Here is a 24,400-nt window from a genome sequence, read left to right as displayed (position 1 = left end):
GCTGAATACTCAGAGTTAACTGACAATGAATGAGGAAGAGAAATATTTATGACCCCACTCTCTCCAAGGCATGTAGAATTCCATATTTCAACATCTTCACATAGGTACTAGAGATAACTACTAAAATATTTAATATTAATAAATATTCTTTTGGAGTAATAAGATAGCCTCCTGCTTTCAAATAGGCTAACGATGCTAGGAAATTAAAGCCACCTATCTTTTCCAGGGAGGAACAGAAATCTTAGCAATGGTAATTATTAATAGTAATGTTTTTTAAAATAGGGCCTCACTAAGTATCCTTGACTGGCATAGAACTCATTGTATAGGGCAAGCTGGCCTCAAACTTACAAATCCACTAGCCTCAGCCTTTTGAGTGCTGTGATAGTAATAATTTTTGTCTTATTTTGTTTAGCCCTAACATACCTTTCTAGTATCTTTCAAAAGACTGAGAATTGAAACCTGGTACCCACATTCTAGAGTAACAAAAAAAGTTGAGAATATTTACTTTCCATAGCTCTGTAAGACATGGGAAGGTGCCATAGACTATTTAACAAAATCTTCAGTCTAGGCATGGGAACCTGCCCTTCAAGTTGTTGGTCAGAAGAGCTGAAAAGATTCTCAAAATAATATAGGTAATTGTCATTGCCATTGGCTCCCTTCCAGAAATTGATGGTAGGTCTCTTTTGCAAAAGACACCATGCACACAGGACACATGACTTGGAAGAACTGAGCTGGCAATGACCTGAAAGCCTCTTCCTTGTGAGGTATCCTTCAGAGTATCCAAAGGAGTTAGCTATGCAATCTGCCAAGGGAGGAAATAAATCAATAGTACTAGACAGCTGTAAGGATTTTGCATGACAACAATGACCAGAACAGAATGATATCCTCAAGGGTGCAATAATTATGTTTATCTTGGGAGAGGGTAATCAATAGCCATCAAAGTGGATTTAAGGTACCCTTAACAGGAGGGCATCTATGCCTGGTACTGCAAACCTGGCTAATTTTCTGTGGATGGTGAGGTTAGGGACCCTAGAGGAGAACCTACTACCTTGATAAACAACTATAATTTTTAGTTGCTTTCTAAATACCTATCTTTTAACCCATTGATTAGTGTAACTCTCACTCTGCATTCAAAAAATAATAAAAAAAAAAAAACCTTTTTTTTTGCAGTAGAGTGAAATCATCACAGAAAGTCACTACTGGTCAAAATGCAAAGATCAACTGATCTGGGCATGCCCAACCCCAACTGACAAATATACAACACAACTTTTGCACCCAAGACTCAGTGAGCACCAAAGAAGAGGAAATAGAAAAATAGCTAAAGCCATATGGGTAGGACATCTTCTGTGAGATAATGTCTTCTGTATTTGACAGGGAAGTTACACTCATGAAATCTCAACAATATGGTTGCTTAATCAAGACCAGTTCAATGGCAACACCAGTTGTCCTATCAGTGTGGACTGAGTAAATCTCACAAGACCTCAACCTCACTAATAAATTAATGGATATGGAGAGAAAAAGATTCATTTTTCTCTGGGACTAGCTTTCTGATAGGTTATCCAATCTCAAGTGGTTAGCTGTAAACACATATAAAAAAGCAATATAATTCAAGAGGAAGAAGTCATGAATTTGAAAGGGAGTAGCAGGAACACAAGAGGAAATGGAGTGGGGAGATAGATTATTCAATCTCAACTGGTCATTTTGGGGGGGGGGGTATTTTTGAGACAGAGCCTCTCTACATAGCTTTCCTGGCTATTCCAGAACTCACTATGTAGATCAGACTGGCTTAAAATAACCCTGCATCTATGTCTGAAGTGTTGGGATTAAATGGATGTGCCATTACACTTTGCAGCCAAAAAGTGGTCATTCTTAAATATATATCCATATGATCAACATATGGCTGGCTGTATTATGACAGTGTGTGGTGTTGTTGGTGTGTGTGTGTGTGTGTGTGTGTATGTGTGTGTGTGTGTGATCATGCTACAGGAATTAAAGAAATCATGAAGTTCAAAGGGACTGGGAGAGGAGAGTGTGAAGGAGTAGGAGAGGGAAGAGCAGGGAGTGGAAATGATATAAATACAGTACTTGTGTGTGGAAATACTCCAAAATAGTAAAATAACTAAAAAATAAAGTAGCCAATTTGCTCCATGCCAGAATTTCTGCATGGAGCACATTCTCCACTCAGTGTTTTCTCATGCATAAACTTGTGCTGTGTAAAAAATGGTCTTTAAGCAGTTGCGCTGCATTTAATTTGTGTTATGGAAAAATGGTGAAATAAATTTGCATGATAATTTGCTAGCAAAATAAAACGATAAAACAAATAGCTGTTTTATTTGGTGATCTTCATTTTCTTAAATAAAATATCACTGAGTTACAGGAATTTGAGCGACTCCACGGTCTAAATCATTTTTAAGACCTTGCTGGATTTCTCTGTTCTGAACATTGAATAATCCCCTCCGGTCCACATTGCTTGTCTTTTCTGCTGTCAAATAGTCTAGAATCCACATGATGGTAGAGATCCTGTCATGCAGTCCTGGCAGCTGCCCTTCTGCTTTCTTTCTTCGTTTAGTTCTAAATTCTCCAGAAAGCTGCTATGCAGGGTAGTATGATATGGCTCAATATTTTTTTCCTTTTACAATATAGATGATCTTTCTGTTTGTTCAAAGCAATCATTTAGTCACCTTGACGTCTAAGACCCAAAGGTGGCACTGATCATGATATAATCTATGTATTGTTTATTTGCTCACTTGAACTCATTTTCCATCTGGTATGGCTCCTACTATAGTGCCCTGGGCCTGCTGCCACAGTAGCTTTAGAATGCTACTCTGCTTCATTCCCTGGTGGGAAACCAGGGTGATCTGTGACAGGGAATTAGAAAGCAGGCGTGATTTACTGGAGAAGCTGGTGTGATCTGAGGTCCTTGGACAATGCATGCCTCCACTTCCTTTTCTAACAGCTGTTCTTGCCTAGGTACTGTTCAGAAAGGGGGTGCTGCTTTGAGGCTCTTTCTAAGTGTCTAGGCTTATGCCCTTGGACCTTGGATCTCATGCCTGGCTATTATTGACAGCAGCAATTCTCCATGTGGGAGTAAAGTTGAAACCTGCAGCCCATTTTCAGTAATCACAAATGCGAGTCACCTCCTCACACTTTTGAGAAATGGAAGAAAAGAAAATGATAGCTTTTTGTTTGGAGTGTATTTCGCCCACCCGCTAAAATGGTGCAACTGAAATCATTAGCATGACTGACTATCAGTGAGGAGAGCAGCCTAAGGGTACTACTTTCTACTTTTCCTCTAGTTGCCAAATATTCACTGCTGCTTCTCTTGTGCTCAGTATATTCCTCAGGAAAGGCTTTTTTTTTTTTTCAGATGGTTCTTTTGCATGAGCCAAGACTCTCTGTTTAGGTTCTGACTTAGAATTAAACTCTTCCAGACCAGGCCGAAGGAAGGAAAAACTCATTGGCAGGAAGCTCCTCCTTTGTGGGAAACCAGGGCAGGGCTTCAAATTGTATTTAAAACTGGGTCTGCTGCCACAGTTAGACCATGTAGGGGCAGCTTCCCAGTGTCTCTTTGAGTGTGGGAATAGAAGCCTTAAGCCCCAGTGATTAAGGAGGTAGGGTCTTGATCGGGAGTTCCTGTTAGGCTATGTAGGCTAGGCACATTTGAAATCTATGCAGATAACAAGTAGGCTTCATCCCACGTAGTCAGTGTCTGCACCTGCTCCCTTTTGCTTGCCACTCTTTGGGGCCTATCTTTGCCATAGCAATTCCAAGGTAGATAAAAACTCAGAGGGAAACAACAGTTTTATTTTCCTCATCAGAGGACTGCCTTCAGGGCGTGACAGTTGGTCCAGAATCCCAAGATAAGTTGCATTTTATATCTGACTACAGTGAACACACTTCCTCTCTGGGGTTAAAGCCATGAAGCTTTAGCTAGGAACAATCTAGCATTCACTACATAGAACAGCCTGCGGACTCAGTTGGGGTTTCTCAACTTGTAACCTCTCTAATAAGGCCATTTCCCCCTCACTTGTTGAAAACAAGCAGGAGGGAAATTTAATTTTTCAAATCATTAATTTTGCTTCCGTTCCTAGGATCCACTGCACACCAAGCACCAGCTCGGACCACCTTCATCGTCGACACTGCTAGTCCAACCAGGGCAGCCAACAGAGCTCAGCAAAGAGAACCATTTGCCTCTTTGCTCTTATAGGTTCTACGACAGGGCTCTTGCTAATAAGTCAGTCCCTGGGATTACCCGAAAACCCTGGAAGGCTGCTGTCCCTCTCTTGGAGGCAGAAGAAGAAGGCAAATATCAGGAATGAGGAAAAGACCTTTTTACCTTCAGCGGCTCTTTTGAAGAAGACCTTGCAGCTGCCACAGGTGAGGGCTCCATAGTGACAGCCAGAAGCTTCATCGCCGCAGATGAGGCAGGTCTTCTGGGGTGGGAAGTAATAGTCGATGGGTAAAACGTGGTCCCTGGCACTGTCCAAACTGAAAAGACACACGCACACACACAAAACAAAGCAGCACATGTCAGTGAATGGCAGAACTCGAGGCAAATTCTCTGGTTTTCGGAGAAGCCGTACATATTTTATGCATCATTCTATGTATCGCCCATGTGAAGCTTAGCTTTTTTTGAGACCTTACCCGAGCACGGGTTTGTAAGGTTTCGCATGGCATTGATAGAACCCTGTGGATCCTGCCAAGGGATTAAACAATTTTCTCTGGGAGTAGTCAATCTCATGACCTCTGAATTTGTAAGGGGAAGGAAGAGGTCAGGAAATCTGAGGTACAGGTAACAACTTAATGTATTGCTCAGACATTTTTGGTCATTAAATGACATGAACTCAACCCTCTACCTTACTTCTCCCAAAGGGAGACCTATGATAAAACCATATCAAATACCAGAAGAATTTTTATGGATGTTAGCTCTTGGAGTCTTACCTGTAAAACAGGAACATTGTCACTGGTAGTACTGGGTTATTGCTATATGTGACAACATGAATCAATTGTGGGAGTTGCTCTTGAAATTAATATACAAGTGAAAGATAAATTAATATATCACCAGTTTCCATTGGTCTTTAAAATCAATTCCTTTGCTTTTCTTTGAGCCTCTCTGCATCACAGGTCCATGTCCCTGGCCCTGCTCTGTAACAAAGAGGAACCAAATTGCTGTGCCAGAGGCACATTTGCCTATGCTACTGTGCCTCAGATAGATGACAGTTGTCCACACTCTGAGCCATAGGACTACAACTTCTATGTTTCATCAGTACGTTTCTACCAAAAAAGGAAGGAAAATGAACCATAATTGGAATCTACTTCTTGTGCTTAGTGGTTTCATCACCCCATAACAAGTAAGCAAAACAAGATTGTTCTCTCACTAGCATAGTTATTGTACAGTGGAAACAAGGAAGAGTAGGAAATGACAAGGTTAAAATGTTTTGATACCAAGCCACGTTTATCTAAATAGTTTTCCTTCCCCAAATTCTTCTCACTCTTCACTTTTGCTTTCTACTAATGGCGCTCAGGTTTCCTGCATAGCATAGTCCCTAGAATCCAGAAAAGCATTCAAACTTCTTCTCCCTCCACTTCTAAGGAGCAGCCCTGGCAAGGCATAAGCAAAGACAACTTTGGCTACAATTTCTAAGTCTCCAGGACAGGAATACTAACCTTTATTCAAGACCTGCGTACAGCAGAATGAATTTAAAATACTTGTACTCTAAATATGAAAATCAAACAGCTAGTTATGGTGTCCTGTATTCTCTTTCAAAAGCCCTCATTTCATGCCATTACTAAAACTGTAAATAGAATCAAGGATTGAAGAGCCACATGTTTCAAAGGAAAAGAGCCCATTTCAAATCCACAACTCAGCCCATTACAACGAACATCACTCACTGTATTGGTTAAAATGTCATTAAAATTGTGCCTTCATTCTCATTCCAGAAAGAAGCAGAAGAAAAATTTCATAATTTTCTTCCTCGACTTTTCACCGTTTTAAAGCCTCTCTGACTAATACAAGCAAAATAAAATAAAAAATACATGTAGTTAGGTAGTCAACATGTCAGACCATTTCATACGTATCATCGCCTTTAATTTTTCTCCCAAATTTTCTGGGTGACTTTAGATCACCTTCATATTCTGATGCTTAGAGTAATTAAACACATTTATGCAAAATCATAATCTAGTAAATAGAAATGCCAAGCTTCCATATCTGCTATGTCTGACTCCAAAAAGAAGATTCTTAATTATTGATAAATTATGTAATATGACTGGCAAACTGTGTAATATGGTTGGAAGCTGAAAACAGGTAAATAGGTAGACTAGATAACTGACCCATGAGTGAGTCACAAGGTTAAAATATAGAGCTATAGTGGTGATTAGTATATCTTCTTTCCCTTTTGCAACTCACCATCTACTAGAGCAGAAATTCAAGAGCCAAAGAAAAGTAAAATAATATAGCAAATAATGATTTCTGACTGCTCCATATAAGAAGACATGAGAGATGGGATTATATTTTAAGGATATAAGTATAAGTGACAATAGTAATGTCTGTTTTAGATACAAATTACATGTCATGTTAACAAAGTGGAAAACATACATAAAACAGATGAGTAAAGTAATCTTTTAAAAGAAGACTGTAAGAAAAGAGAGTTCAGGCCTGACATTGTGACACACATCTTTAATCCAAGCACGCAGGATCCAGAGGCAGGTGGATTTCTGTGAGTTCAAGGACAGCCTGGTCTACAAAGTGAGTTCTAGGACAGCCAAGGCTATTTAAACAACAACAACAACGAAACAAACAAACAAAAGAAAACAAGGAGAGGTGCCATTCAATGTGTATAAAGGTAAGTTTGACAACCTTCCTCAAGACCCAGCAATACCACTTTTGGGTATATATCCAAAGGATGCTCAATCGTACCACAAGGACATGTGCTTAACTATGTTCCTAGCAGCATTGTTTGCCATACCCAGAACCTGAAAACAACCTAAATGCCTCTCGACTGAAGAATGGATAAACAGTGGAGTATTACACAGCAGAAAAAAAATGACATTTTAAAATTTGCAGGCAAATGAATGGTTCTAGAAAACATCATATTAAGTGAGGTAACCCAGACTCAGAAAGAGAAATATCATATGTACCCAGTCATAAGTGGATTTTAGACATAAAGCACAGAAAACAAGTCTACAATTCACAAACCCAGAGAATTTAGACAATAATGAGGACCCTAAGAGAGACATACATAGATCTAATCTACATGGGAAGTAGAAAAGACAAGATCTCCTGAGTAAATTGGCAGCATGGGGACCATGGGAGAGGGTTGAAGGGGAGGGGAGAGGAAGCAAGGGGAGCAGAGAAAAATGTAGAGCTCAATAAAAATCAATAAAAAAGGTAAGTTTGAAAGCTGTGCTATGCAAATTCTATCTAGGGTTACTACAGCACTGCACATTTCAGTTTTGTTATAAGGAGAAGTATTGTATTTTTATTAGAAAGTTAAAAAATACACATTTTTATCCACACCAAAATTTAAACTATACTGGTTGTTTAAAGCATCCAACCAAATGTGTATTCAAAAGAAGGTTCAAACAATCACCATTTTGTTAAGTAGATATGAACTTAATAAATAATCTTTAAATTACTAAGAGAAAATAGGGGAGAAAAATAATGAAGAGGATTTTAGAATCTGGATTTTTATGGACTACACTTTGATTAAAGGTTAGAGAAATGGCAGGTTTCAGCAGACAAATTTCTCCTTTCCCTAATCCCTTATCCCATCTCCTCTACTCGGTTCTCAAAATGTTTTCGATAGCAATTCTCCCACTGATTCTATCTTAGTGTGAATTAAGGGCATGCTGTAGTTTTGACTCACGGACTAAATTTTGGGAGATGAAAATAAAAATTCTGACTGCAGTTCCTTCTTCCAGATTGAAACTCCAGGAGGTACATGCATGCATGCTCATAGTAGCTTTGTTTATAAACACATAAATGCCAAGTATCGACTGCCAGGAGAAAAGGGAGATGAAATTATGGCATATAAATTCAGTAAAATACAAACCAGTGACGACAAGGTCTGACTGAAACCTCATAGGTAAATCTTCCACACTAAGATTTCAAACACCTAGCTAATAACTTGGTGCATTTAAATTCTGTTGTGTAAATTAAAACAAAGAGCCCAACATAATAATATTGTTGAAGGATGTATGTGAAAACGTTATCAAAATTGAAGTGCATAATAGCTCCCAAATTTAGGACAATGTTGAGCTCTAATGTATTGTTGGCTTCAAGTAGACTCATGCAATCATAAAGAAATATCACACCATACCTAGCACATGTCAGGTACCATTCTAGGCTTTGGAGGGTAGCGCAACAAGCTAAAGCAGACTAAAGTTTCAAGCCCTCACAGACCTTTAATTCTAGTAGTCTCAGTGGAAAGGTATTAATAATATTGTTAGTTCTTTAATTCGAGCCCGTTAGCACTCATTCGCTCATTGCTATGCATTTGTTCTTTCCTCTGATTGTAATAATAAATAATTAAATAAGAACTTGAAACCTTTTAATATCTTCCAAGTAGCACTCTATCACAAGCACAAAGGTTTGCTTTGAGAACAAGTGCATCATGTTTCTCCCCAACTGCCCTGGTTTACATGCTTACTTAAGCTGCACTCCTAATTGAATAGAAGTGTATTGTCAGAAACTGTCAGCCTGAAAATGCCAGGTCAACCTTGAGGGAAGTTGGACACAGGGGCACTTAGGACTTAGATGTTTCGCTCCCGCTGCCTCTCTCCTCTTTCCTCCTCCCCATTCTTGCCCCCAAATAGGATTTTGAGATGCTTTGAGAATTGGACTCATTTGAGCAAGCCCACCAATGACTGTGGACTCAAGGTGAAAGACAAAATTCTCATAGCTGTTTTCCTTCTTAGGTCCAGTAATGTTAGCACATTATGGCTTTGTGACCGGTCAGACCTGAGTTATACTCCATCCACCACCAAAGTTTGGACAAACATTGTTAAAAATCAGTTGACCATAAATGTAGAGATTTATTTTCAGATACTTATAGAGTTCTTATCTATGTGAACATCGCCCTTTTTTATTTTTTTTACCGTTTGGTTAATTGTTGCCAATACATAAATTTTAAAAATCAAATAATTTTAAGAGGCTAACATTCAGAGTAGAGAGAGGGGATAGGGGAGAGAGAAAGAGAGAGAGAGAGAGAGAGAGAGAGAGAGAGAGAGATCCAGAACCAACCACTTTTATCTCAATTTTCCCCACCTCATTTTCCTTAAATTATTTCATTTTAAACATTTTTTAAAGCTTTATAGTAGGGTTTCCAGTCAGGATTTGGATTTTCCTTATTTGTTATTTTGAAGACTGTTTTTTTTTTTTTCTGTTCTATGCTTCTTATATTTTATTAAGAACTTTATGGCCAGTTTTTCAACTTCTGATAAGAAGGCAGGTAGGATTTTAAAATTATAATTAACACACTATGCAAGTAAGTAGATTTCACTGTGACAGTTTCCATACCTATATATATTGAGTTTGATCATATTGACCATCCTTTTAAATTCTATTTTTGTCCTCATTCTTAGCTGACATTTTGCTAGAGAGTTCCTTCATTTTTTAGGAATTATTAACACCTCAACACTATGAAGTCTTTTGAAACATGAACATGAGATGCTTTCTCATTTATTTCTACTCAAAATTATTTTCTACAGTGTTTTGTGATTTTCAATGGACCATCCTGTACTTCTTTTGCTTATTTGTATTTTTCTATTTTGATGATAATAAATGATCTGCCTCTTCATTTTCTGATTATTCTTTCCAGAGCATGCAAATGCAGTTAGGTTTCAGATGTCAGTCTTTTATTCTGCAACCTGGCTGAGCTCATTGGATTATTTCTAGTAGTTTACTGTGAATTTCTTAAAATTAGTCTCTGTAAAATTATGATATCTGTGATTAGGGATAATTTACTGCGTTCTCTTTCATCATGATGCTTGTTACTTATTTTTCTGGTCTAATCACTGTGATTAGCATCTCTAATTGAATGGTAAATACGAATGGAGAGAACAGTCAGTCTTCTTTGTATTGTGTCCAGTTTACATATGAAGATTTCAGTCTCTGATTATTAAGTGTGATATTAGCTTTGCAGCTTTCATAAAGCATCCATCAGGTTAGGAAAGTTATCTATATGCCTAGTTTTCTGACTGTTTAATTAAAAGTTGGCATTAAACTTCAGATAATTTTTTTCTGTATCTGTTAAGAATTATTTAATTCTAGTATTTTCATCTTTTATTATTTTAGTTTGCTTTGTTGACACTACTAGAGGTTGAATTCAACATCTTATGCATGCTAAGTAAGTACTTCCCACTGAATTACATACCTATAATCTTGTCTTTTATTTTTAATATGGTACATCACATTAGTTGATTTCATTTGTAAAATGGAGCTCACTGGGACCTTGTGATAAATTCTTTCTTGTCATTGATTGTACTATGTTTTACTTTTTGGTTGACTCAATTTGCTAGTATTTTGTAGTTAATCTTTTTAAAAAACTAAATTAAAGGGGTTGAAAAGATGGTTCAGCTATTAGGGCACTGCCTTGTCTTCTAGTGGGTCAAGGTTTGCCTTCCAGCATCCATATGGTGGCTTACAACCATCTATGACTCTAATCCCAGGGGATCTGATGTCCTCTTTGGACCTGCTTGGACAACATGCACACATGCAGATAAACTACCCATGCATGCAAAATAAATTAATGAATTTAAAATATCGATTAAAATGCAATATTTATCCAACAGCTTTATACATGATAGACAAGTTCTCTATTGCTAAGCCATACTCCCAACACAAGGTGCAGACCAAACCTGGAACTCATGATTCTCCAGATGTTTCCCTTCCCCTTTAGCGCATTCTTCTGGCATGCATTACTACATTATGCTTAATCCTTTTTTCAAACATGTTTTCTAAAGTCACCTCTACTTTCACTGTTCAAATAAATAATTTGAATCTCCCTCTAAGTTTAGGTGTGTCACATTTTCATTTGCATCTTGTTTAGGTATCTAATCTCACCTGTGTTTACTTCTTTGACCCCACATTTATTTGGGAGTATGCTGTTTATTTCCATTCACTTGTGAATTTTCCAATTATCTTTCTGTTATGGATGTCTAATTATTTCTATTATGATGAGAACTTACAGCATTTTTGAATAAATGTCCTTATATTGTCTGTTTTATTTGCAGAGTTCTGAAGAGGTTGAGTCTAATATATTTTGCTTATATTTTCATTGTTTTTATGACAGGGTGGATATATAAATATCTTTATTCAGCCACTCTGGATGTTTTCATATCTAAATTGCACTATATTGTACATGGTACGAAATTTATCTACACATACAATATATCATTAAAGAAAAGAGGTCTATCATACTCTTCACTCATGTATTTATCTATTAATTTTTATTCAATAACTCACATTATATGAGATAAATTTGATGAATAATGGCTATGCAAGGACGATAAAGGCACTGGACTTTATTCAGGGAGTTTTTGTAATCTCAATCAGGGTTAAGAAAAGTGCAAAATGTTACAAGGGAAATGCTGTAGAAGGGGCCAGGTTGGCTTAAAGGGGTGTGTTCACTGTTTATGATGTTGGATATTTTACTGTGGAATCTAGAGATCGGACGGTGGTATCTATGCTTTTAAACTGTAATTAAGCCTTAAGCTTGATATATACTAACTGCTTTATACAGTACACAAAGGTAAATAAAAACACTACCTGCTACTATGCATCAGCTATTTACAGTCTTTGTGGTTATTTCCATTTTCATAAAGCTTAAAGCACTGAAAAACACATCAAGATAGCTGGAATCATGACAGCAAGACTGTAATGTCAACATCTTGCCGATTTGACAGATCTATCCGTTTCTCCTGTTACTACTCTTAGAAATGGGGCTGAACAGATGAATGCTTATTATAGTCATATCCTTGCACTTCCCAAACCACATCTGCTGTCTTCTTTGAGCCAATTTTTTTCCAACAGTTTTCCAGCCATCATAGCCAATCGGCCATGGTAGAATTAGCCAGATTGTTTCCTGCAGTGTCATCAAATCTTAGGGCAAGATCTGTTTCCATAGCTCATTTCTGGAATACATTGCCAATGAAACAGGAAATGGAAAGCACGCAATCAATTAAAAATAAAGCACTTAATTTCAGCTTACATGTTAAATCTTTCTGGACTAGAATGTTTCTCACATCTTTCATTTTAATTTTGAATAATAATAAGATGATTTGCAGGGGGTTTGCTATGTGCTATGAATCAGCAAAAGTGCTTAATTCTCACCATTATTACTGTAGGCTAGATAGGCTATCTCTATTTTTAAAATGAGGGAGTCAGAGGAACATGACCCATTTGGTGATGCCTTCAAATCACATAGCCAGTAAGGGGCAGAGCTAGGATTTTAACTTCATGTTTTTTTTTGCTTTTTTTTTGTGTGTGTGTGTGTGTGTGTGTGTGTGTGTGTGTGTGTGTGTTGGGTGGCTTGAATATCAGATTTACATAGGCTAAAGTAATCTGAGAACAGGAGATTGAACTGGAGGCAAGATTTTGAGGCATTTTTTTTATTAATTTAGTGATTGATTCAAGAAGTTCCAGTTGATTGTGGGTGGTACCACCCCTGGCCAAGTGGTTCTGTGGCATATAAGAAAACAGGCTGAAGAAGGCATGGAGAGCAAGTGAGTGAATCATAGTCGATCATGGCTTCTGCTTAAGTCCTGCCTCTAGGTCCCTACCTTTCTTAAGTTCCTACCCTGACTTGCCTTAGTGATGGACTGTTTCCTGGAAGTGTAAGAAAAATAAATCCTTTCCTCTCCAAGTTGCTTTTAGTTGTGGTGTTTTATGACAGCAGCAAAAGCCCTAAGACAGGCCTACAAATTTCATAATTTCTTTCTTGTGCTATATAGCATGGGCTCCCTAAACCGCTGCATAACAACTAAAAAATCTTTTAGTCCAGTCTATCTTAACTCTTACCCACACAGTAAACTCATATGGGAGCTTCCTCAAATTAACCAATGTTCTTACTCTGATTTAGAAAACTTCAGGGGGAACTGAGCACCCATTTTTCCCCAAATTTCCCCAAATGCTTTAATGTCCAGAAATGTCTGAACCTTGTTCAACTCTGTCTACACCTATTATAAAATTTTGGGCCCAGAAAGGGACAGAGAATTGATGAGTATAAACAGCTATCCAGAAGCAGGCCTGCCACTAGAATTTAGGTGTTACAATTCCTATGCTAGCGTTCTGTTTTGGAGTAAGAGCTATAGTCTTAAATTTAAGTTCTCTGTGAGTAAGAAACAGGGAACCTGCAAAAAAACTCTGTATGATAACCCACATAATGTAGTCACTCAGCTATATCCCAGAGAATTTCTAAAAAATATTAATAGCATTAAGCAATGTAAGTGCTACCAAGACAGATGGAACTTAGTTAACAGTGATTGATCTCCCTTGTGTGTGTCAGACACAAAGCATAGTGATCCAGGGACCACTCTCTTAAGTCTGGTCTGTAACATTTGTTCTGAATGACAGTATGCCTCCACAGATCCTAAATCCACAGATAAGGCAAATGAAGCACAAACTTCAGTACATTTTGAAAAAGTGGTAGTAGCATTGAAGGAGAAAAGAGTAAAGTCTAAGGAACAGAGAGTTCTGAGCTTGAATGCCACTATTCCTGATCACTAGTCATGTGATTAGTTTCTTTAACTATAAAATGAGGAGCATAGTATTCTAAACTCAGAAGCTTATTGTGGCAATTACATCAGACAATACATGAGAAAGGGCCCTGCATACCCCAAATACATTTTAACTTCTACCTGTTTTCACCATCCCATTTCAACTTCCCCTTGAAAATAGTCTATAGAATCTCATACTGTACAGCAATTATGCAGCCTCCTATGCCAGACACTACTTAGCAGCAGTCAGTGGAGATACTAGAAAAAAGATTCTATCTTTAATGCCCCGCTGTGACATTGTCTGAGGCAGGGAAACACAGATAACGTGGCATACAAAGTGCGAAAAATGTTCAGCCACATGTCTCTGTGCCACTGAAACTTAAAGAAGACAGACAGCACCATGTGAGCAGTCACAATTTGTTAACAATGAAATGTTGATTAGATTTCAATCTCAATTTTAAACCAGGAAGCCAAGGTTGGGCACTTCATGTTGGCTCAAAGAACGCACAGGAGCTAGGAAAATAAGTCTATTGTATCACTGAACCACAACAGAACAGAAGTTACTTTGATCTCTTAAACTCCAACACAAGGAAAGTATCCTGTTCCCACAAATAACAGACTTATTTTTATTGTGGGAAGGGGGATTATTGGCAGTGATTAAAAATCCCTGACAGCATTTCACTCCAGGATACATTACAATAAATAACACGATAGTAACACCTGACATTTAATAGGTGCCTGTAAGAGCCAGCTGGAAGACTTTGAAACATCATCTCTTTTTAATCTTCAGAACAAATCAGCGAGCTATGTAACATCATTGCCATTTTATAGGAGGAAATGTTGAGGTACAGCTCATGGATGATTCTGCCCAAGACACACAAGCAGTAAACGGTTGCCCTATACTTTGAACTCTCAAGTCTTTCTGATTCCAAAGTTACCCATTAGGCTGTAGTCTCTGTAGCAATCTATGGTGACTCAACCCAGAAAATTTGAGTCATTTTGGACTTCATGTACTCCACATCCTCAATGCAACCCACCTGCCACCATTCCTATCAGTTGATCAGTGACTAATATCTGTTAATTTTACAGCCGAAATAGTCACCAAAGGCACGCAGCTTTGCCTTCAAAATAACTGTAACTGCTTTATTCAAGTCTTTCTGCTTCTTGCCTGATCCTCACCCAGGACCCCAGTGGCATTCTCTCGAAAATATCTGCTTCTGTAACTATGTACTCTAACAGCTCTCAACGACTCATGACTCATGTGAGTGGCTCTAACTCATTGCTACATCACAAGGGGAGCTTATTAATGATATCATTACTGAGTTCAGATTCTTCTCAGTCGAGAGTTACAGGTCAAACCTGAGTGTCTGTCATTTTATTAAATGCCTAAGTGAAAACCACATGGTCTATAGCACATAAATTCAAGCTTAATTCTAGTTCTCAGGTTCGCCCCTTCCAAAACCTCTTCCATATGATCTTTCAGGGGTGTGAAGACACTGCACTTCCTAATGCAACTGCCATTACAAGCACTTCTGCTTTTACTTACACGGTCACTCCTTCTAACTGCAACACTTCACCCTGTCCTTGACCCACTGTCTCTTTCATAACATTATGCCATTATGTAGGCCTCAGTGGATGAGGCCAACACCTCCTCCAGGAAGCCTCCTCTGATTCGATTTCCTCAGAAACAGCATGCTCTTGTCCTCATTTGTGCAGTAGAGCTCTTTCAAAAAACCGCTATCTCTAGATCACATAACCTATGCAAATGTCTGCTTTCTACCCAGCATCTGACCAAATGCTGCTGCTTCTCTTTTTTCCTTTTTCTCTCAAGGAATAGAAAAGTGCTTATTTAGGGACATGCTGTGGGACAATGGTCTATATCCTGTCACTTGTGTTTTAATAAAACACTGATTGGCCAGTAGCCAGGTATAAGGTGTAGGTGGGGGCAACCAGGCAGGAAGTAGAGGCTGGGCAACAAGAACAGGAGAATTCTGGGAAGAGTAAAGAGTAGGTCGGCAGTCATCAGCCAGACAGAGAGGAAGCAAGATGAGACTGCCTCACTGAAAAAGGTGCCAAGCCATGTGGCTAATATAGACAAGAATTATGAGCTAATATAAGTTATAAGAGTTAATAAGAAGCTTGAGTTAATAGGCCAACCAATTTATGATTAATGTAGAACTTTGTGTGTTTTTTTTGGGACTGAATGGCTGTGGGATTGGGCAGGACAGAAACTTCTATCAGCAGGGACAGCCGTGCTATCTTTCAAACAGCACCTAAGTGTGAGGACTAAGGCAGCCCCTGAACAACTTTTGAGTCCTACATTAAAATGCTACTAAATCATATCAAACACCAAAGATTCTATAATATCCATCTAGTCTCAGTCTTGGCCATGAAATTCCCACTCATAGCTAAGCCATATTTCTCAGATTATTTATTTCTCTCCCTTGGTAGAAATGGAGAATAAATACTTTCTGTGCTCTTCAAATAACCATCTCTCTTTGTAAATTACAAAGAGACACAAAGGTGAACAGAATTTAAAATAGTATAAAACCTAAGAAAGTACCCATGTCATCTTGATGTTTCAGAACTAGGTACTAGGGAAGTGGCTTGGAGCTGGTGACCTGTCATTGTTAAATAAACAAAAACAAACAGTTTAACTTGGTGAACAAGCAGTTTCCATTCTGTAAAGTGATCATGTGGCCCCTGGCATGCTGCCTTCATGGTTTCATCAGCCCCAAAATAAAGAGACAAACTGCTGCTACGGAGAGCCTGTTTTCCCCTTATGGGCAGGGTCTCCTCTCCATCTGTTTCTACTGTAGAATCTGCCTAACTATACACATTACAAATTATAAGGCACTAGGAATTTCCCAACCACGTGACCAGTTGTCTTGTTTCCTGATCCTCAGTTTTCTCATTTTCTAAAACCTGTATTTGTAAGTCAGTGCAAGTACATAATGTGTAGTCATGGCATCTGTAGAACCAACTGATGAGTCAAAGAGATGTGACAGAACAAGCCTGAGGAGGTTAAATGTCCCCTTTAAAATAGAACAGAAAGAAGCAAGGTTACAATGTGAAGTCCTGCCAATGTAGCAGACTGCATCATTGTACATGGAAAACAAGGGGTTTCATTAGAAACTTTTATTTGAAAGAATTGGCAACAATGGTTTATAGCACTTCACCAATAAAAAAATACTTGAACATTTATTCTCATTCATTCTGTTAATGAAATTTTATTTGTCCTCTCCATAAGCCAGGCACCATTAAAATGAGAATACAGTGGCAAACATGTCAGATAAAAATTCCTGACTATCTTAAGGTTTCCACTTGTATGGGTGGTATACAAAACAAGTACAGAAAGTTGAAACAAATAATTTCAGACACTGCTAAGTCCAACATTCCTCCCACAAATATTTTCATTCCATGTCCAGATGAGGAAAAGAAGGCAGAGACATTAAGCCACTTAACCAGGCAATGAACTACCTAGTTGGGCCTAAGAAACCACAAATTTTGACTACGCATGCAGGCCATGTTCACTCTGCTTTAGGGCTTTGCTTCTGGTTCTAGTTTTTAGTAGTGACTAGATATCTTACTCTCTGTGTCCTTAGTTTAGTTAACACCATCTCTGAAGGAAGATGAGGCTCAGTCAAAATGGTTTGTGACCGTAAGTTGAGGAGAACTAGACACACAGTCTTTCATACAGGCCCAGGGTATTTGCTGGTCCACTTGGCTCTATAGTTCCTTGTGAGTAGCCAGGACTTGTTTCCTTCACCACTCTATCCTTGGTCCTTAGCATATGCATTGACCTCAAATTAGTGTTTGGTTAAAACTTTTCTGTTTTGATTCTGTGAATAAATGAATGAGACAACAAGTAAGTATAACTTTAAGAAATCTGGGTTTTCGCACCCGGAAGGCAGAGGCAGGCAGATCTCTGTGAGTTCGAGGCCAGCCTGGTCTAGAAGAGCTAGTTCCAGGACAGGAACCAAAAGCTACGGAGAAACCCTGTCTCAAAAAATCAAAGAGAGAGAGAGAGAGAGAGAGAGAGAGAGAGAGAGAGAGAGAGAAATCTGAGTTTTCATGTTTCTGGCAAAGGGAAGCTTCAGCTGTTTTCTCTGAGGACAAGCAGTTATTACAAAAAGAGAACTCTCAACAGAGGAATCTAAAATGGCTGAAAGACACTTAAGGAAATGCTCAACATCCTTAGCCATCAGAGAAATGCAAATCAAAACAGCTCAGAGATCCCATCTTATACCTGTCAGAATGGCCAAGGTCAAAAACACTGATGACAACTTATGATGGAGAGGATGTGTGGTAATGGGAACACTACTTCATTGCTGGTGGGAGTGAAAACTGGTACAGCAACTTTGGAAATCAATATGGCAATTTCTCAGAAAATTAGGAAACAACCTATCTCATACCACAAGGACATGTGCTCAACTATGTTCATAAAAGCATTATTTGTAATAGCCAGAACCTGGAAACAACCTAGGTGCCCCTTTCCTGAAGAATGGATAAAGAAGATGTGGTACTTTTACACAATGGAGTACTACACAGTGGAAAAAATAATGACATATTGAAATATGCAGGCAAATGGTTAGATCTAGAAAACATCATATTGGGTGAAGTAACCAGACCCAGAAAGACAAATATAATATGTACTCACTTATAAGTGGCTTTTAGACATATAGCAAAGAAAAACTAGCCTACAATTCACAACCCTGAAGAACCTAAACAACAAAGAAGACCCTAAGAGAGAGACATACATGAATTTAATCTACATGGGAAATAGAAAACGATAAGATCTCCTGAGTAAATTGAGAGTGTGAGGCTGAGGGGAGAGGGTAGAAGAGCAGGAGGGAGAAAGGGAGGGGTGCAGACAAAAATATATGATGTGGGATTTCCATCTGTACTCTGTGAATATGATTGCTTAATGAATAAAGAAAACTATCTTGGCCTGATAGGGTAGAACAGAGCTAGGCAGGGAAAACTAAACTGAATGCTGGGAGAAAGAAGGGCAGAGTCAGAGAGAAGCCATGTAGCCCCGCTGGAGCCAGACAGAACTTTAGCGGGTAAGCCACAGGCATGTGGTGATACACAGATGAATAGAAATGGGTTAAATTAATATGTAAGAGTCAGTCAGTAAGAAGCTAGAGCTAAAGGGCCAAGCAGTGATTTAAAAAGATATAGTTTCTGTGTGGTTATTTCAGGGCTCAGCTGCTTGGAACCAACAAGCAGCCTTATTCCTACAAATATATAGCTCAATAAAAACAAAACAAAACAAAAAAATAGGTGGGCCTCGACAGGGAGGAAGAAGAGAGTGGAGCATTACCACGTAAGAAGTGTGATCAGGTCAGATGAAAGCGAACTGTTCTCCAAGACATATTTAAGAGATGACTTTTCTTGCTATCTTCCCAACTAAGCTGTTGAAAGGTATTCTTTGTACACAGCACTGAGGCCATGAAGAAGCAGTCAGTGTGTAACGTGATGATTCTTCCGATCCATATAGTTTCAAAGCTGTGCAGAACAACATTCTGTTGCATTAGGGCTAGAATTGTCTGGTGTCCTTCAGAGGTCTTGGTAATGCTTGGGTGCTTAAGACCCTCTGCTCCATTTAAAATATTCTATTTTGTAAACTTACTTTGACTAGATGTTTGTGGTATTTGAACAGTCTCTGGAAACTTACAACTGAGTTGAAGAGAAAAAGTCCAGTGTAAAAAAACAAAGCCAATATTCATTAGTTCCTTAACCCACTGCTACCTGTACTATCCATATAATATTTACTGAGCAAGCATTACAGTTTCTCACTTACGGGATGGCATTATAGTATCTTCTTATCAGTAGTTGTATAGATTATGGAATCTGTTCCATGTTATGTGTGCAGCACAGTGCACGGTATGTAATATGTATACACTGCATAGCCAAATTAGTTGTAGGCCACAGATTATCCCTTAAGGTAGTGACAACAACATGGTTATTGAAATTAATTTGAAAAAAATTCACAAATGAGATTAATATAGAGTAATAAAGGAACATGGAAGAAGGGAAACAATATTTTGTGTCTTTACCAATATCATTGAGATATAATGGTTGTACCAAAATGTCTGTTTAAAGTGTAGAATTTGATCAATCTCAGTATACTTATGGAGTTGGACAACTCTCAGCACTATCGAGTTCCAGGGTAGTTTTATAATCTTAAAGTCACAACCTTATACTCTTAGCAGTCTTTCCACATTCTCTCTCCCCTGCAGCCTCTGTGAACTGAATCCACCCTGGGGCCTCTATGAATTGGTCAGTTCTGGAAATTTGATGTAAATATAATCCTACAGTATGTGATGTTCATGACTCACTCTCTTAACACAAAGTTTTCAAGGTTGAATGATTTTTAACAGTAATGCGCAATTCTTTATATAGAAATACCTTGATATATGTATCTGTTCATCATTTGATAAACATTTGTTTTGTTCCTACTTTTGCCCAATATAAATAATGCTGCTATACATATTCCGATTCAGATTTTCATGTGCCCATATATTTTGATTCCAATGAATAAATATCTAAGAATGAAGTTATCAACATCTATAATGCCTGACTGCACATTGTGATAGGGTATTAGGATGACTTGCAAAGTCAGTTATACCTGTGTATATTTCCACCAGCAGCGCATGGCAGTTTTGCTTTTCCAACATTTTTGCTAACACTTATTGCTTCATTACTGTTGCTATTACTGTTATTGTCCTTCTAATCAGTATGACATGATAGCTCACTGAAGCCTTGACCTAAATTTCCATGGACATGAGTGATTTTAACAACTATTTGTTCATTTGCTTTGGAGAAATATTTAAACATGCTTATTTGTCTCTTTATTATAAGATTCCAAGAATTTACATATCTTTCCTAAAAACTCTTATTAGATTCATGGTTTGAAAATGCATTGCCCACTCTATAGGTTAAATTTTTACTTTCTTTTTTTATTGATTTTTATTGAGCTCTACATTTTTCTCTGCTCCCCTCCCCACTTCTCCCCTTCTCTCCAACCCTCGCCCAAGGTCCCCATACTCCTAATTTTCTCAGGAGATCTTGTCTTTTTCTACTTCCTATGTAGATTAGATCTATGTATGTTTTTCTTACGGTCCTCTTTGTTGTCTAGGTTCTCTGGGATGGTGATTTGTGGGCTGATTTTCTTTGCTTTATGTTTAAAAAACCACCTATGAGTGAGTACTTGTGACAATTCTTAATACTATAATTTGAAGTTCAACAGGGTTTTCATGCAGCTTGTTACATGATTTACTCCAGAGAACATTTCAAGTTAACTTTAGAAGTTTTTGTGTTCTGTTGTTGCTGGGTGAACGACTGGGTAGACCTCTCTTATGTCTAGCTTTTTTTCTTTTTACAGTGTTGTTCAATTATTCCATTTCTTTGCTGGTCTCCTTTCTAGTTGTGCAATGCATTATTGAAAGTAAGGCATTAAGCTCTCCAATTATTATTATTATTGAACTGTTTATTCATCTTCTCTGTATACTTTAGGGCCCTGTTTTATGTATACGTTTATAACTGTTTTATCTTTCTGAGAGCTTACCATTTATCATTAAATATGCTATACTTTAGCTATAATAATAATTTTTATCGGAAAGTTTTATTTTATATTAACAAAATCACTGAAAACTCTCTTTTGATTACTATTGACATGTACTTTCTATCCTTTCACTTCCCAACAATTTAGGTCTTAGAATCTACAATGAAACTCTCATAGCTGGTATCCAAATATATCCTTTCTTATTTAGTCATGCTGACAATCTGTCCTTTGACTTGACTTTATAACTGTTATCTAACTTGAGGGTTGCAACCTGTGCAACAAGTTACAGCTGGCATATGTCTTCAGTAAGCCAATAAAAGTAGAAAGCAGAAGGTTTATTAAATGTGCCCATACTGGGAAGAGAGGCAAAGAGATCCAGTAGACCTCCAAGTCTGTCTTTGGGGTTTCAAGATGAGACCAAAGTTTAAATAGGGAGTCCAGGATATGCACATTTAAGCAGTCCTGGTCAAGGTGCCCTGCCATATCATTGACCCGCCATTGACTGGGCTTCAGACAAACTATTAGTAATGCTTGAAAGTTCTTTCCAGGAGATAAGTTGTTCCTATGCCCCTATGACTGGCACCTTTTCCTTCTATCAGCATGGAATTTCTGATGGAAATTGCTCCCTCCCCATTTACTTTGGACAAAAGTTCATTGAAATGTATAGACTTTGGTTTTTACTAATCTTGCTATGTAACATTTTTTGCAAGTTATTCTCATGAAGTTTTAATTATAAAAGACAAGTAAATAAATAAGATCAAAAATCAAAAGCTCATTGTATTGTTAATAGATTGTTAGATAACAGCTTAATTTTGGTGTGGTTTCCGTGTTCTATTTCTCTTGCTAATGTTAAGGTTCTCTTTGTATTTGGCCTAACACTTTGCCTCTGATTTGTCTGAGTATTATTCTCTCCATTTGTCTTGAAGTATTTTCTTACCCAGTTTGCTGTAAAACATTCTTTACAGCAAGTTTCTCAATACTTTTGTCACCAATTTTTTTCAAATATTTTTTCTATTATGTTCTCTTCTTCCTTCCTGATAGTGTTGTTATACGCATGTTGGCCTGTCAGTAAAATATCCCATATTTCTTCAAGGTTCTTCAGGTTTTTTTTTTATCATTTCCATAACTACATTATAAATATATAATATTTAATGATTCTGTACTCAAATTTGCTATTTCTCTGTCAACTGAAATCTAATTTTGAGCAATTTTAGTAATTTTTAAATTTTAAATGTTAAACAATTCAACTACAAGCTTTCTATTTTCTTCTTTAGAATTTCTGTCTCCTTATTGTCATGATGTACTTATTGAAAATTATTCTTGTAATTTTTTATTTTAGATATTTTCTATATTTTAGTGTATTTAAAATAGATTATTTTAAGACTTTACTATTAAGTTTAGCATCTGTGTTTCTTCCTGAACATCTTTTATTTACATTTAATTATTTTATATTATATTATTCTATGTTTAATATACATTATATAAAATATACCTAATATATTCAGTTAATTCTTGTGTATAGTGCATATTTTCTTCTTTCTAGGCAGGTCTCAGAGGTTCTTTACATATTGTCACAACTCTGGACAGAACTTTGCCCTTTTCTGAGACTCATTCTTTCCTGCTCGGGCATTTGTTTACTTATAAAACTGGCTGAATAATGATTAGGAATTCTGTTTCCACAACATTGTGGAACCTCTAATGATTCTGCTCATGCTACCTTGTATTTTGTTTTTTAGACTTCTTTCCAAATGGTCAGCTTTACATTTCTTTCTTTCTTTTTTTTTTTTTTTTAAATCAGAGGCTGCTATTAAGCTCCCTCAGTTAGATTTTTACCTTTTATGATTGGACGTGCATGTGGTATAAATACTATTTCTATAGTATGGAGATTTTAATATTTGTCACACATTTATCAAAGGATACATAGTGTTTCCCCTAGTTCATTTTCTTTTTTTAAATTGATTTTTATTAAGCTCTACATTTTTTTCTGCTCCCTTCCCTGCCTCTCCCATCCCCTTCAACCCTCTCCCAAGGTACCCATGCTCCCAATTTGCTCAGGAGATCTTGCTTTTTTTCTACTTCCCATGTAGATTACATCTATGTAAGTCTCTCTTAGGGTCCTCATTGTTGTCTAAGTTCTCTGGGGTTGTGATTTGTGGGCTTGTTTTCTTTGCTTAGGTTAAAATCTTTTGTTATATTGGAGATAAATAGGATTTTATTGTTAAGGTTGAAATTTTAAGAGTTGCTCCTGGGTCAAGGCATTATATTATTCAAGCAATATTTGGTCAGTTTGTGCTTTTTCTGTTTTTAACTATGCCTATTTCTACTAATGGATCCATATGTACCTTGAGTGATGCTTCATAGTAGAGTTCACCTTGCATCATTTAGAGATCATTCTTGAGTGCCCACAATTTAGCATCTATGCACAGTTTTCTACACACACACACACACAATAGCTAGTATGATCCATTAATGACTCATAGTTATCTTGTTTCTCTGGTAACATTTCATTGCTCTGTTATTTTTCTTGTTGTGGCCACTAATCATAGAGCTCTCAATTTATTCTTAGTTGGCAATGACCAATATAACTACTGTCGTCAATAAAGCCCTTAGCAAGGAACTTCTGCATGCCTTTTCCAAATGAAATGAAAGGCTGTGGAGCTCTCCATTCTAACTCACTCTCTCTCTCTCTCATTCCACTAACTATCTGCACATCACTGCAGTGTGGTTGAAGGGCAGGGACAGTGATTTGGCTTCTCCCAGACTGATTCTTTCCCCTGCATATGAATTGATGGTAAATCCTTTTCCAGAATTTAATTGATGATGATTGTATTAATGTTTGTAGTAGCTAAAAACATCACTGTTTTGCTGGATCAAATTTATAACATATAGCAAGATATTTGTCTCCTACCAGGAAACTGTGCAAAAGCAAGGGCAATAAAGCTATATGATTCAGGTTGCAAGAGTGGATAAACTTGGCTAGTGATCTCTGACTGATTTTAATGACACTGTGGATCCCTAAGAGTACATTAGAATGACAATGGCCTGGGGACTTCTGTGCTCAAGATAGGCTAATGAACAATTTCAAAGGATTTTGCCCAAGCACAGAAAGGAAGG

At 37.5% G+C, this 24,400-nt stretch overlaps 1 protein-coding gene across 1 annotated transcript in view; it reads right to left on the bottom strand.

Moving 5' to 3' along the window:
* LOC121444404 (androgen receptor) overlaps positions 1-24,400 on the bottom strand; it is a 170,155-nt gene that overhangs the window by 64,061 nt on the left and 81,694 nt on the right. The window contains exon 2 of the mRNA XM_041646217.1: positions 4,337-4,488. Within this exon, the coding sequence (XP_041502151.1) occupies positions 4,337-4,488 (152 nt within the window). The remainder of the gene's footprint in view (positions 1-4,336; positions 4,489-24,400) is intronic.

The sequence above is a fragment of the Microtus oregoni genome, unplaced genomic scaffold, assembly GCF_018167655.1.
Source record: "Microtus oregoni isolate MIOR12 unplaced genomic scaffold, Mior012 000122F_ref0000035, whole genome shotgun sequence".
Taxonomy (NCBI): domain Eukaryota; kingdom Metazoa; phylum Chordata; class Mammalia; order Rodentia; family Cricetidae; genus Microtus; species Microtus oregoni.
Note: the sequence above shows the minus strand (reverse complement) of the source record. Positions and strands in the feature narration are given on the sequence as shown.